We start from the raw sequence: 16,353 nt of genomic DNA on the forward strand, positions 1-16,353 counted from the left end.
ATTGTAGCAATTTTTCCCCTACCTATTCGCTGATTGGAATGATTCGCTATTACGGCTTCTCGCGGACGGAACGAAATTTTAAATAATATGTCTTTTTACTAATGAATTTGCCGTTTTACAATACTAAACGCCAATTTCTTAGGTAAAGGCCTAATATAGATACGTGCCTATGATTTTGTACTGCATTGTTTGATGATCGAGCTCACGGTCTAAGATATCTGGTGTTGAGAGGTTACCAGTGTGCTTAGTGAGAGTTTTTTAACGTTCTCGATAGCGTAAAAGTTAAGTCAAATTTGTATGCGTTTGAAACAGCGACCCTAACAGCAAACGTAGGCATACGTTCCAACTCCATACTAAATTTGAGATAACTTTAACGCTATCGAGAACGTTAAAAAACTCGCACTAAGCACACAAAACCAACCCGTAGACGATTAAAATATGAAGCCGCCATCGAACTTCAGACTTAATTGTATAAATGGTTTCTCACTCTCCTAAGCAGAAAGTACGGTAACCTCGCGGCAGACATGGACATCAGAATACGCACCAACAGCAACAATGTAAAACCCAGTTTAAGGATTGCGGAAGATGGTGTTGTCAAATTTAATCGATACCTCCATAACAGAGACGAACACAAAATAATATGATATGTTAGTGAGTATGATGTCTATTTTTAATTGATAAAATCGGAACAATTAAACACAATTCTATTCAATTCTATTTGTCGATTGATTTTCAATTAGCGTGATCAATAAAATAGTAAATTTTAATTTATAAAAATTAAAAAGACGATACACCAAATGCCATTTTTTTCTCTCCATGTCAACCGATTTTTTTCGTTGGCATCTATTGAAGAGATTTAGTGTTATCGTTAAAAATTTATGGAAACACCTAGTCAGTTTTTTTTATACCGAAAAATAATAATAATTTCTTTACAATTGTCTTCTCTAGTTGACAAGCTGTTTTTTTTTAAGTCTTGAAAAAAAAAGGAGTAAAAGTATGAATGTGACGTCATAATATTTTATATTTCGTATAGCAAGACCTACATGCTACTTCTATAAGTTGAAACTTTAAAAAATGAATGGAACACGCTCTTGTTTCGGCAACACAATCACAACAGTTTAACGGGCTCGAATCCTGAAGACCGCGAGATAGCGGATGTACACCTGTGTTAATCGTGACGTCGTGAGAACCAACCTCGATCCTTAAAACAAACTTGAAATCAGATCAAACCGAAACAAAATGAACCTTATCGCATTGACAAAGGATTGTTAGTAAAAATGAATGGGCTTTCATTAAAATGGTAAGTCACATGTAAGGCTTTATAGTTCAACGCTGTTTGTTGTGTTATTTTGTATGCTTTGAACATCCGCGTATGGCTATTACCGCAATTTTTAGTGTAGTATGACTAGACTTTAAGGGACAGGATAAAATGATTGTACAGACACTTATGAAATATATTCATGTGAATGTGACACGTCTGCGACATTTTAAAGCAGCTGTTATATAAAAATTTGGAACGAAAAATAATGTTAGTACGTAGCATTACTTACTACATGTAGCGTGTGCTGTGAGCCCACATGAGTAAGTACCATCATCCTGTCTATATAGGCCGCGAAACTAAGACTAATATCGTGTCTCAACATTCATAGACTCCATTAACAAAAAATAATAGTTTAAAAAAACTAACAACGCTTTTATAGAAAACCCAACTAAAAAAGAGAAGGCGTGCTTTTCAGGATATTATCAAAATAACCCTTCTACTCATATCTGTTCAAAAAATATTTATAACTACTGATACCATACACCCCACGCTTTTTTACAATAAAATCATTTTTTCTTACACTATTTTTAATTAAAATTTATTTTCTATTTTTTAGTTGGATTTTCTATAAAAGCGTATTTTGTTAGTGTTTTCAGAGTATTATTTATTTTTCATTTTTTAGTTTAATTTCCATTTTTTAAATGTTTTTTTCAATATATTTTTTTAGTATTGAATTGTCATCGGTCCTTAATAAGTATACCAAATTTCGAGTTAATCCGACGTTTTGAAGGGGTCAAGATCATGTTCAAAGATTCCGTTACAACCACTTAATAACAGGTGGGCTGTGAGCTCGTCCCCCCACCAACGGAATAAAAAAAATTAAAAAAAAGGTGGACCGCACGCTTTTCACACAGGAATTAATAAAACACTGCGGATTGTATTCTCTGTGTACTGACTGACACTTGCGTATTCAGTGATTGTGTGGTTATACTTTAATTGAAACACGAATTATACTTACGATTCGCGCAGAAAAGTCCAATTGTAAATCATGGTTAACGTACATACATTCATTCGCACACGTGAGTATTTTGCGTAATAAGGGTAGAGCTAACCATGTGAACGGCGAAGCGATCACGATCTCTTACGATTTTCCAGACAGCGAACATAAAAAGTTTTCAAAGTTTTGATTTCAAAGAGTTTGGTTTTGTCTGTCGAACATTCATTGTGTGTACATTAATGTATGTGTAATAGATATATCTTTAAACTAGGAACGAAGAATAGAAAAAATCTTGATACTGTCTTAATTTTTGGTTTGAGCTTTTATACTGGTGGTAGGACCTCTTGTGAGTCCGCATGAGTAGGTACCATAATTTCTGCCTAATAATTGAATAAGTACATACCAACCATATTTCAATAATTTTCAGACCGTTGAAAGCTAAAAGCGATAACTCGACGGATCCACTAAACCATAGAGAGCCTTAGAATTGAACGACTTGAAACAAATGAGTGTCATTGTTGATTACGTATTTGAAAACTGTCAGAATCCATGTGGATGACCGCGGTGGCGATGTTCCAGAGCTTTCATGTGGCCGCTGGGTTATGGATCGGGAGACCGGCCATTAATCGCAATAAACTTGCTACTCCTTTTGTGTAACGTCACTGACAAGAGTTAAAACACGAGCGTGCTGTTGCTTCAAGAGTAGTTACTATAACAGAAATCCCGATAATAGCTACAGTTAGTAGCTTCAATTGAGACATTTAAGAATGTCAATTAGGCTCCTCTGTAGTCGAGAATTTGGTAGATAGATAAATTCCCAGTTATAACGGAACGTAATTTCCGAACGTGCGATACCGCCCCCGCCGCCGCCTTACCGCCCGCTGAAACAGAGCTCTCTGAGCGCGAAAACACACGCCCTCAGCGCGCGCGACGACGACCAGTAAAATATTGCGAGTCTTAGATTAATTGTACGATTCTCAACTCATTTTGTATTTGTGTTAGTCATTGTGTCGCTTTTTATATTAAAACCTCATACCAAATCAGTGTAAACATTATTTCTATATCATCTTCGCCAACAGCCCGGAACAACGAACTCACGAAAACTCACAAAAGCCCGCCAGTCGGACTTGTAGTGTTAAAAATGGCGCCCGAACGTTTAGCTGTGAAGTGATATATGAAATTATTGTGCCTGCATGAACGATTTGTGTTTTCCTGACTTTACCGACTAAACCGTCGTCAAATAATGCCGCCGAAGAAGATGCCCAATTCCGAGGAGCGCGACGCGAGAGCCGCGTCGCCGCCCCACGCGCCGTCGAGTGACGCGCCGCCCGCCAGTGTTTGCTTCCGCCCGGAAGACATCACCATGCTGATCGACACCCTTCAACGAACGCAGCTAGACGCGTTCCGGGAGCTGTTAGATAGCGTCAGGCAGTCGGCGACTCCTACATTCGACCATCGGCCCGCCAACAACTTCAGCCGCTGCAAATCTGTATTCAGCGGACGCGCAGACGAGTCAGTAGAAGGTTTTATCGACGCAATAGAATCTTACAGAGACGCCGCCAATGTTCCCGATGACGTAGCCGTAAAAGGCATCTCCATGTTGCTTACACACACCGCCGCTACCTGGTGGCAGGGTATCAAGCATCAAGTTTCTACATGGGAAGACGTCATCTCAAATCTACGAAGTGCTTTTGGTGATCGCCGCCCACCCCACAGAATTTATGTCGACCTATTCGCAGACGGCCAGCAGCCTATGGAGAAAACCGACCTGTTTGTCGCCAGGGCTCGAGCACTCCTCGCGAAGCTACCTCGAGGCGACTTATGTGAAAAAGTGGAGCTCGATATGATATACGGATTACTGCATCATAAAATTCGTAAACGCCTTCGTAGAGAGGAAATCACCAGTTTCAATGTTCTCCTGCAAAAAGCACGAAGTATTGAGGATTCTACGAAAGAAGCGCATACTTCAAACGCCGTCGCCGAGACATCAAAGGGTGCCGCCGCCGCCGCCCGCGCTCGACTCGAGCCGCCGCGGCCTGCAACGCAGCGTGTACCTACGGCCGCTGTAGAAGTTTCCCCGCGCCAACGTTCGTCAGGCGATAACGCCGACGCCACTCCGACCGCCGAAAAACTCGAGAAACGTCGATACTGTGTTTATTGTAAAAGTTACGGTCATACGCGTGATCAGTGTCGTAAATTGTTATTAAAACAAACCGCGAATGACAGTAATGACAACGTAATTAGTAATAAAGTAAATAATATTAAATGTTACGGTTGCGGCGCGAGCGGAGTCATACGTTCTAATTGTTCCAAATGTAGTTCAAATTTTAGCGCGGTCGATTTTATTCAAATACCGCGAACACGATCGCGAAGTACAACGACCGCTGAGACATCAGCTGTTGGTAAGCCGTCCGCCCAGGTGAGTAATTTGGCAAGTTTACCTATGGTTTTTACTGGGGCTGTACCTGACTTGTGTTTATCCAGTAGTGTTCATACTGAGCGCCCAAATTATGTTAATTCATCGCTACACACTGCTCAGCCAAGTTTGGTATCACTTAATAATGTAAGTACACCCCCCGTAAATAATAATTTTGCCCGTAAATGTAATGTAAACTCGTCCCATAAACGTGTTGATAAACAAATTATTTCAAATTTGCCGCGTTCCGACGATACGCCTTTGTTTACATACTTATCTCGTCCTGTTAAGCAGGGGGAGTGTTTTAACCGCACTCATGTACCTAGCGAATTGAAATCAGTATCTCCTAGGGAATTTTGTGATAATCAGTGCGTCGTAAATAATAATAGACATAAATGGAAAACGAAACGTTCACGTCAGTGTCCATCACGTGGTCCGTTACCAACTAGGGCGACCATGATTTTTTCAGGACAAAACCAGGAATTTGATATTAAAAGAAGGGTGACCAAAATTTTTTCAGGACAAAAACTAGGAATTTATGCACCGGTTAAGGGGACCACAAATTTTAATTGTGATAGTTTTGTCACCTTTTCGTCTGTAACTTCTTCGCAAAATTGCAACGCGCGACGACCTATTTTAGGTATAGAGATTTTAGGAATCCGAGGTAGGGGTTTAATCGACACCGCAGCCAAGCGAACTGTTGCCGGTTCTTCACTCTACGCCTTACTGCAACAGCATAATCAACCTTTTGTGCGTAGTTCTATGCGTGTTAAGCTCGCCGATGGTTCAATGCAAACACGACAAATGCTGACAACGACACTTGACGTGAAGTTATTACCGTGTAAGATGATTCTCACAGAATTCGTCGTATTTCCGGACGCCCAGGATAATGACACATTATTGGGTGTAGATTTTTTAGTAGCAGCTGGTTTAGCCATTGACTTCGATACTTCGACATGGCGCTACCAAGGTTCTGAACGAGTTTTTCCATTGGAGTTCGAGTATCCCAGTGACCTCACGCCTTGTTCTGCTGCTGATTTCTTAAGAGAAGACGAGGGAACTATGCTGTGTCCTCCCGAGCGTGACCGCCTAGCTACTCTTCTGCAGTGCAACGAGGATATCTTCAGACCAGGGGGAGACCCAACGCCGTACGCTGAACATCGTATTGATACAGGAGACCATGCGCCCATCTCAGTCCCGCCGTATCGCCTCACACCTGCACGTAGAGATGTCATGAAAACTGAACTTGACAAAATGCTTGCGGATGGTATTATTGAGGAATGCGAGTCTGCATGGACCTCTCCTGCTGTTTTAGTTCCCAAGAAGGATAACGGCATCCGATTTTGTGTCGACTATCGAAAGTTAAATGCTGTCACTAAAACTGATAATTATCCACTTCCGCTCATAGACGAGCTTTTGCAGCTGACGAAGCGTCATTGTTTTATGACTTCAATAGACCTAAAGGCTGGCTATTGGCAAGTCCAGGTGCGCCCAGCTGATCGCGATAAAACTGCATTTATAACGCCGTTTGGGACGTTCCGTTTCACGCGAATGCCATTCGGATTGAAGAACGCACCGTCCACGTTCCAACGTTTGATCGATCGGTTCCGTTCTGGCTCTAGTTTACAAGGTATTGTACTGCTGGCTTATTTGGACGATTTATTAATTATTTCTGAGGATTTTGAAAGCCATCTGGAGGACCTACGAAAAGTATTTGAACGTCTGCGTCTATTCGGTTTAAGGGCCAATCGTGCTAAGTGCTTCTTTGCTCGTCCAGAGATTAATTACCTGGGCCACGTGATAACCCCTGAAGGTATCAAGCCGGATCCCTCTAAGGTCGACGCAGTCCTACAAATGGCTAGCCCTAGAAATCTGAAACATTTAAAGTCATTTTTACAGACGTGCTCATGGTTCAGAAAGTTTATACCAAATTTTTCGCAAGTAGCCCAACCATTAACTAAACTCACTCGTAAAAACGAGTCATGGAGATGGGATAGTCAGCAGCAAGAAGCATTCCAGTGTCTAAAGGATAGATTGACTTCGGCACCCATATTAGTTCAAGCAGACTATACTAAGCCTTTTGTGTTGCGGACAGACGCTAGCAACTATGCCTTAGGGGCTGTGTTGTTGCAAGGTGAGGGCATCGACGAAAAACCCATCGAGTACGCCAGTCGATTGTTGATTCCAGCTGAGAAAAATTATACCACCACCGAGAAGGAGGCTTTAGCGGTTGTTTGGGCAACCGATAAGTTCCGTGGTTATTTGGATGGACATCCGGTTTATGTAAAAAGTGACCATCAGCCTCTCAAGTGGCTCTTAACTCTCAAGACGCCCAATGGACGTCTCATCAGATGGGCTATGAAATTGCAAGCCCTGGATATTCATTACGAATACACGCCTGGTAAGGCCAATGTTGTGGCTGACACTCTTAGCCGTCCTCAGTGCGATGATGCCATCCTTGACAGTTGTGATGTCTGCAATGTTATCGTCGATTTACCACGTATAAGTTCCGCCGATTTACGTAAGGAGCAGTTGGATGACCCAGAGGTTGCCAAAATCATCACTAGTCTTGAAGACCCCGAACCGGTCAGCACTCAATGGTTGGATAGAGGGTACCTAATGAACCAAGGTGTTTTATACCGTTATCTTCCAGATTCGGATAGTGATCAACCTCAGCTCGTGGTGCCCATTACTATGCGTGAGAAGATTTTGCAAGAATTTCATGACGCTCCCACAGCCGGCCACCAAGGAGTGGAGCGGACCTTTAATCGGATCAGTCATAATTATTATTTCGTTGGCATGCGCAAGTATATTGCAGATTACCTCAAGAATTGTGAAGAGTGCCAGCGTTACAAGGCATCCAATCAAAAGCCTTTTGGACTCCTACAGACACCAGTCCTCAATCAGCGTGGAGAAGTACTCGCCATCGATCTCTTCGGACCCTTACCGGAAGGCGAGCGTGGCGAGAAATGGGTACTACTAGTTGAAGACACCGCCACCAGGTGGGTGGAATTGTTCGCTCTGACAGAAGCCACTGCTGAAATTTGTGCGCCCGTACTCATTAATGAATACTTCCTTCGATATGGTTTCCCACGCCGTATTATCTCAGACAACGGTGTCCAATTTATTTCCGCCACCATGCAACAATGCATGTTTATTCTTGGCATCAAGCAAAACCTCATTCCTCTATATCATCCAGAAGCAAATCCTGCTGAAAGGAAGAACCGGGACCTACGTACTCAGCTCTCGATATTGGTCAAAAATGAGCACCGATCATGGCCTAAATTTTTGTCTTCCGTGCGATTTTCCATGAATAGTGCCACGTGTGCCACGACAGGTGCCAGTCCCGCTCAGGTTATGTTTGCCAGAGAAATGCGTACCCCATTCGACGCGCAGCGTGATTTAAGGGGCATACTAGATAAAGAGAATTTCCTTCCTCAAATTACTCCGTATCTCCGTAGATTTTTAGATAATTGGGATTCAATTAGAGATAGGGCTGAACATCATCAGGATGATAGGAAGTTGCAATCCGATAAAAGTCGATTATCTGGTCCCAGTTACCAAGTAGGTGATCTAGTCCTTCTCTGTACGCACTTGTTAAGTGATGCCGCCAAAGGTAGAACGAAGAAGTTCATGCCTAAGCGTGACGGACCCTACCAGATTAGTAATATCGTTAGTCCTACTACCTATGAGGTTACTGATTTGAATTCGCAGGTTTTAGGGGAATTTCATGCTTCTCATTTGAAGCCGTATCATAATCAAACCGGTCAGGTCTCAGCTCCAGTACAGCCTCGACGCCTGCGTGGACGGCCCCGCCTTGTTGTTTCTGCCGAGCCACCAACGAGGCGTTCTAGTGACTCGGAGGGGGAGGATATAACGGAACGTAATTTCCGAACGTGCGATACCGCCCCCGCCGCCGCCTTACCGCCCGCTGAAACAGAGCTCTCTGAGCGCGAAAACACACGCCCTCAGCGCGCGCGACGACGACCAGTAAAATATTGCGAGTCTTAGATTAATTGTACGATTCTCAACTCATTTTGTATTTGTGTTAGTCATTGTGTCGCTTTTTATATTAAAACCTCATACCAAATCAGTGTAAACATTATTTCTATATCATCTTCGCCAACAGCCCGGAACAACGAACTCACGAAAACTCACAAAAGCCCGCCAGTCGGACTTGTAGTGTTAAACAGTGCTTTTATGTGAAAAAGTAAAAAATGATCGCTTTTTCCTAAGTGCAGGCTTCCACGGAAAATTAAGAAATCATATTCGCCATATATTTGTAACATTGCCTAATTAACAACAATGGCTATGAAACTTCAATAACTTGAAGAATTCGCATGAAGAGGCACTTTCCATTTTGTTGTGTATTTATTGTTGTAATTTTGTATGTGATAAAAATTATGAATTAAAATATCTAACATTTCATTATGTTCTATATTTTATCGTTGTACTTGTCTGTGTGATTAAAATTTATGAATTACATATTGTGTCTAAAATTTCAGATATGGAATTTCGTCTCGCCTGTATGTATGCTTAGATGAGTTCTTTATTTTAGATGGGGCTATGGCTGTGAGTGTGTAGGTGGCACGGCGTGACTGTGTGGAATTGTTCGTCGCGCAGGTGTGTCCGAGACTGGCCGGCGCCGGCGCGCATTCCATAGACGGTCGCAGCGCCCACTCATTGCGCACTTGAGCAATTACACTTACGTATCCTTCTTACCTCTATATTTGTTGTTCACAATTGAGAAATTTGCTAGTAAAAGCACATTCGAAACGAAGCTTTTGTTGTTATGAAATTTCTACGCTACCAATCAATTGGTTTTTAAACAAATTTAATGTAAATCTAACAATATTTTCTTCTTTTATTCGCACAATCAATACGTACCTTTTCAGGATAATATAATAACCTAGTACATTTCTAGCCTCATAGCTTGCCAGTATACACCAGTGCAATCTTTCACTTTTTTCCTACCTATTCTAGTGACCTCAAGGGGTCATACTAGATTCACCAAGCGAAGTTTCACTTTTCTGTCAACGGTGCATTTTTAAACTATTTCGGACATTTTCATTTCAATACCAATTATAACGCACATCAAAGTTAATATTTTATTTTTCGCGATATTCCGTTATTTAAAAATATATACATATTTCAAAATATCAATATCTTCATATTATATTTCATAGCCCAGAAGTAAGTACGAATTTAATCTATACTAATATTATAAAGAGGAAAGATTTGTTTTTTTTGTTTGTATTGAATAGACTCCGAAACTACTGAACCGATTTGAAAAATTCTTTCGCTGTTTGGAAGCTACACTATTCCCGAGTGACATAGACTTTTTAAAAAAAAATTAGAGATCCTTACTAAAACTCCAATAATGTAACCTAAGGTGTAAAACAATTACCTAAAATATTCTTTACATCGCGTACCCTGCGAAAACTATTGATGATAGAATAAAATAATGTACTACGACTTTGTAGAACACATTATTATTTACAAAAAGTTTTAAGACAGCATATGTCTAACTATTATAGTTACGTCGCAATAAGTGTTCTTTTATTTAAAAAAATAAAACAACGTCAAATATCGTTGAAATTTTTGTTAAAGACCCGAGCGGAGACGGAGCGGGCCGCTAGTATAAAATAAAATTCCTGTTTTGATATTAATTTTGTTATTGGTTTGAATTGAAGAAGATATTGTTATGTTACGATTATATTTCTGTCGTACAAGAGTATTGCGTAATATTAAGAATAAATATTGTGAGCAGCGCCAAATTCTTGAAGACTGTATGTCAGAACAATGAATTTCAAATAAAGAAACACTTTCCACTCTAAGTTTGCCTGTAAGATATCGCTCAGCAATGAGATATTCCTCTTTATGAAATGAATCCACGGCTTTGTAGATTCCACCTCACTAAATTATTACAGTGATATAAATTCAACGGAGATAATGAGTTCCATCATTGAGTTCAATGAGTTAAGTGCAGTGAACCGAACTGCGTGTTGAGCACTCCGGATCCAAACCGAAAAAGCTACTAGTTAGACTAGCTAGATAGTGACCACAATTTATTTTTATTTTCATATGTCTGTGCTGATCAAATTGCTAGAACACATTTTCAACGCTTCATCTCGCAATCTAAAATAAAAAATAATGCCTACTTATTTATGTATATTTCTAGGTAGGGCGACTTGTGACCTCGCATATGTACGTACCACCGCCCTGCCTATTTCTATATTGGCAAGCAGTAATGCGTTGTTTGAAATATGTTACAGCCGTTACAATACAATTCAGATTTAAATCTCATGACTCAAGGTGACGGGCAGTATTCCCCTAATTATGTCTATGAGTTCGGGTGACAGCTCAACAGAAGTAGGCCATAAGCTAGTTCAAACAAATAAGCAATAAACAAAATAAAATCTTGCCTACATCATTCGTCACGAAGTGAGAAGTTTTGGCTCTGCCTTTTTAATTATTGCCGTCATTCAAAGGACAATAATCACGTTTCATAACACGTTACTATATAAAAAAAATGTGTGCGTGTACTAGTGTACACACGTAAGAAGTGAAACTTATTTATGGCCTTATTTTTCGAAAAATGATCTACATGCAACTTTCTAGAAATTGGTTAAATAAAGTTAAATTAGATAAAGTTTAAACAAAAGGATTTTATTATCATAGACATGAATACAAAAAAGTTAAATTAGATAAAGTTTAAACAAAAGGATTTTATTATCATAGACATGAATACAAAACAGATGGCGCGTAACGGAAAAATGTGACGCGTAACCGAAAAACGTGACGGTAAATTTTTTTCCAACGCCGATAAGGAAGTTTCACTTCAAAAAATGTGTGCGTGTACTAGTGTACACACGTAAGAAGTGAAACTTATTTATGGCCTTATTTTTCGAAAAATGATCTACATGCAACTTTCTAGAAATTGGTTAAATAAAGTTAAATTAGATAAAGTTTAAACAAAAGGATTTTATTATCATAGACATGAATACAAAAAAGTTAAATTAGATAAAGTTTAAACAAAAGGATTTTATTATCATAGACATGAATACAAAACAGATGGCGCGTAACGGAAAAATGTGACGCGTAACCGAAAAACGTGACGGTAAATTTTTTTCCAACGCCGATAAGGAAGTTTCACTTCAAAACTTGCATGCAATAGTTAACTCTTTCAATATTCAACATATTATTAACAAGGAATACTTATTCGCAAACAAAAAGGTAGTTCAGTAGCAGACAGTGACAGCGCGTAATTACCATATAGATACCATATAAATACAAGTACATATAAATGCTTTGTTGTGTGCAGCTGAATTAAGTTCACCGAATCAGTTGTGTTGCCGCCTTTATCGGACAAGGCAATGTTATTTGCGATTATTATATGTGTGCAAGTGCTCTCTGTTTTCGGAGAGTCACCCCGAGTGACTGTGAAACATGGCACTCTAGTCGGGAGTAAGACCAAAACTTATTCGGGCTATGAATACTATGAGTTCTTACAAATACCATATGCAAAAGCCCCCATTGGCGAATTTAGGTTCAAGGTGAGTCCCAAAAATTTTGTTTTCAATATATACAATTTTTCCAAAGGTCACAGATATGAAGCTTTTATCAATAGAAAGTACGCTGTTATCACAAACATTCTCACTCGTTCTCATCCACAGCGTTCTCAATTAATAATTAAAGATGAGCTCATAATATCATCATCTTCGTCTTTATCAAGAAATGTATTACATACATAATACTTAATAGATGATATTGCAACAATTTCCAAAAGCGAAGCATGCATTGGAAATTTCAGCTTGCTGTAACGATAAGTATTTGGACACTTGACGCTAAATATTGGCGTTCAGTAAAATCACCATCAAAATAACGAAAATTTTAAAACCGTAGTCTCATAGTAGAGATTACGAGTATAACAAACGTTAAACAAGTAGTTACTTTTATATCTTAAAATAAGCCAGCTTAGATTGAGATAGTGCGCATATTTTTGTATTATATAGATGAACTCACGGCCTATCAGGTATTAAGTGGTTACCTGAACCTATAGATAGAACAATGTTGCCGTTAGACAGAAATCTAAATCGCAATCATATAGGATAAAACCTGCTCCGACACTTCTAAATTTTATTCCTAACTAACTGCTGATAGCCCTTGTTAAAACCAGCCCTAGCAAGAGCAGTGTTTCGAAATCACGACCTACAGAAGATCCGGCGAGAAACTCAGCGCATTGTGTCTATACTATAAGTTGCATACGCAGTGGATGACTGCTTCGCGACAGAAATAGACAGAGTAGTGGCACCTACCCCTGCAAGCTTGAATTCGATCTTCCACCATATGTATATGATGAAAGTTGTTAGGTATACTAAGCGATCTGAGTCAGAATGGTATTCGAAGGCTCTCTTCTTCAACCCGTGTCCACCCAATGCTGAGTGTAGGTCTCTTCGAATGCACCCTATTCTCTTCGATCTCTTGCCTTTCTCATCCAGTCCCAACCACTTTGTCCAGGTCATCGGTATTCGAAGGCTAGTGACGTTTGAAGATGAGAGAGGCGGAGATATGGCAACATCCCTGTATAATTTTAGAATTAACTGACTCGGTGGTGCAGTAGTAAGCATCTCTGACTGTTGGCTAAGGGTTTTAGGTTTGATTCCCATATTGGGTAACCATTCGTGCGATGAATAAGCTTGTTTACTCTCTGTTTGACTGTTTAATGTATATATGTATATGTCTCTATTTAAAAGTATCTAGGTACGTATACAGAAACATAATAAATTCCCTTTCTCTTTTAAAATTTTAAGTACGAATGACATTGAGCGAACAAAATGCAAATGGTTTTTGAAACAGGTAAAGATTTGAAAAAAATCCCAACAGGTTTGGATTTCAAAAAAAGATATCAAATTAGCCATTCACATACTATGTAATTAGACAATTGCAGCATTGTAATAGAAGATTAATTTGACAGAATTTTGGCAACGTGAATAGTCCTTGCTCGTTATGACTGTTTTATTCATTTTCGTTTCGTTGCGTTTTTTAAAATTTTAAATTTATGCATTGTCCGGTTTCTTTTAATATATTTTGTTTCTTATTTAAAAGGTTCCATAAATAAATAAGACTTATTAGAATACAACAAAAAAGTTCGATGCCATCGCAACAATACATGCAACAAAAGCAAATGAGTGTAGCAATTGTAGATTGGTAGTACAGCTTCTCGTAAGTACGTAAATAGATACCACCATATTGCCCATGCTGCCACGACGCAGTCATGTTCTCCGGCTTGAAAGAGAGGATAGCTCACTAAAAGCACAATTGAAATTTCTAAATGATGTTTCAGGAATTCACATTGTTCAAATTGTCGATAAGGTGGCTTGGATAGAACAATATTTTCAACTAACGACATGATACATGGTATTTTATGATAAATATAATACTAAAACGGAATATATTGTAAAATATTACATACATCGAAATTAATTTTCGGTTATTACTCTGAATTCTTACGTTCCCAATTCTCGTATAATTAAATTCGTTGGGGTACCAAAACAAAAACCTTAAAACTAACTAACTAAATAAAACCCTACAATTTTTTTATTAAATTAAATTTAAGTATTTGTACGTGTGCATTTCATGAGCTCATATGAATGAAATTAATTCGAATACATTTCAGAGTCCACAACCACCAGAGTCTTGGGAACACGAAAGAGATGCTACTTCAGTAAATCCGAATAATGTTTGTTTTCAATTCGATATTTTCCTCAACGCTTCAAGAGGTAGTGAAGATTGTCTGTATCTCAATGTTTTTACACCAAAACTGCCATCTTGTGATAAACTTCTTCCAACCATGGTGTCCATACACGGAGGAGGTTTTGTCTTGGGAAATGGGATAATTAAGACAGAAAACGGACCAGACTTTCTTATTGAACATGATGTTGTCGTTGTATTTATAAACTATAGACTAGGGGCTTTCGGATTTTTATCTTTAGATATACCGGAAGCTGCTGGTAACATGGGACTGAAGGATCAAGTGATGGCTCTTAAGTGGGTCCAAGAAAACATTCAACAATTTTGTGGTAATAAAGACAGCGTAACAATATTTGGAATAAGCGCCGGATCTGCGTCAGTTGAATATTTACAATTGTCACCTTCGTCTAGAGGATTATTTCAACAGGCAATATTACAATCTGGATCCAGTCTCAATCACTGGGCCATTGAATATGACATCAAAGAACTTGGATTCAAAATGGCAAACGACCTTGGATATAATGAAACTAAAGGAGACCACAGGGCCATTTACAACTTTATATTTGGTAAATCATTCGAAGAACTGAGTGACGTGGTATTAAAATATTCAAAATCCTCGAATTTCAAGGGAACAAAATTTGGTTTTGTACCATCCGTTGAAAAGGACTTCGGCAATGGAGACGCTTTTCTAACTGAATATCCTTACCAGATATTAAAAGAAGGAAAATTTAACAAGGTACCGGTGATCAGAGGATTTTGTGAATTCGAAGGCTACTTAACTGCCGGCGAAAAACCATCGGATCTGGTAGAAATTCGGCAGAAGAAGAACTTCCTTGACTTCTGGGCCTATCCCCTGAACGAAACAGACGCAAAAAACCTAAACGAAAAATTGCGTGATCTATATTCAGGAGATGATAGTGCCATCGATTTTTTCAGCGATTATGACTTTACCAGTGGAATTTTGACAAGCTCTAAGTTAATGCTTCAAAATGGTGTACAATTGTATCTTTATAATTTCGCTTATTACGGAAATATGAATTTCTTAAAAATACTGTTTGATTTAAAGCTACAAGGAGCTGCACACGGTGACGATACGGCTTATATCATATATATGCCGAGCTTGATTAACGAAAAGGTCAATGACGAGGACTTCTTAATCAGTAAGAGATTAACAAAGATGTGGACCGATTTTGCCAAAACGCAGTAAGTACCATACTTAATAAAGTAAAATGTAGTTACTTTCTTATACATTTTATTTGAAATTGTAATAGTGTTTTGTGTGTGTGTGTGTTTTGTATTCCCCAACAATGGAAAGAAGACTTTGAGCTTCGTTCGAAAGATGGCATGTCGTAGAACTCCAGAAATGACGTAGAAGGCAGTTCATTTTAGAGTGTCCAGGAATGTCGCACTCTAGTCGTACCTAAATAAAAATGAGAAAATCTAATTCGAAGGCGGGTAGTGTAATCCCAAATGTTCAATTAATTAAATAAATATTTCATAGTTTTAAATCGTTATTTAGATTTCTATGAGCCACAATGTAAAAAGGTTGTTGTTTCCATTAATTAAATAATGGCTCATATTAAGCTAACGTTATAAATCCTTCCAGAACGAGAAGCGTGTTAAGCCGATTACAATTTTTGTTACCTTTTCAGAAATCCAACACCTACCGAAACTGAACTGACACCTATTGTATGGCCACTCTTCGATTTAAAGGAACAAAAGTATTTAACTATTGATAGAGAATTAAAATTGAAAAATCATTACTCACCGACGAGAATGGCTGTCTTTGAAGAGATATATGAGAAGTATCAAAAATAAGGTTATTACATAATATCAATCTCGAGTTTGATTTTCGTTGTATTCATTATAATTCTTATGAAATAAATTTCAATCAGATAGTTTCGTTTTTTTTATTCTTATTAAAAA

At 38.8% G+C, this 16,353-nt stretch overlaps 1 protein-coding gene across 1 annotated transcript; it reads left to right on the forward strand.

The window, feature by feature from the left end:
- The first annotated feature begins 12,040 nt into the window (after positions 1-12,040).
- ae13 (alpha-esterase 13) lies at positions 12,041-16,325 on the forward strand. The gene is given in 3 exon segments (NM_001046709.2): positions 12,041-12,230; positions 14,354-15,630; positions 16,080-16,325. Coding segments are annotated over 3 exon segments (1,623 nt in total). The 5' UTR covers positions 12,041-12,050; the 3' UTR covers positions 16,246-16,325.
- The last annotated feature ends 28 nt before the right edge of the window (positions 16,326-16,353 follow it).

The sequence above is a fragment of the Bombyx mori genome, chromosome 11 (genome assembly GCF_030269925.1).
Source record: "Bombyx mori chromosome 11, ASM3026992v2".
Classification (NCBI taxonomy): Eukaryota; Metazoa; Arthropoda; class Insecta; order Lepidoptera; family Bombycidae; genus Bombyx; species Bombyx mori.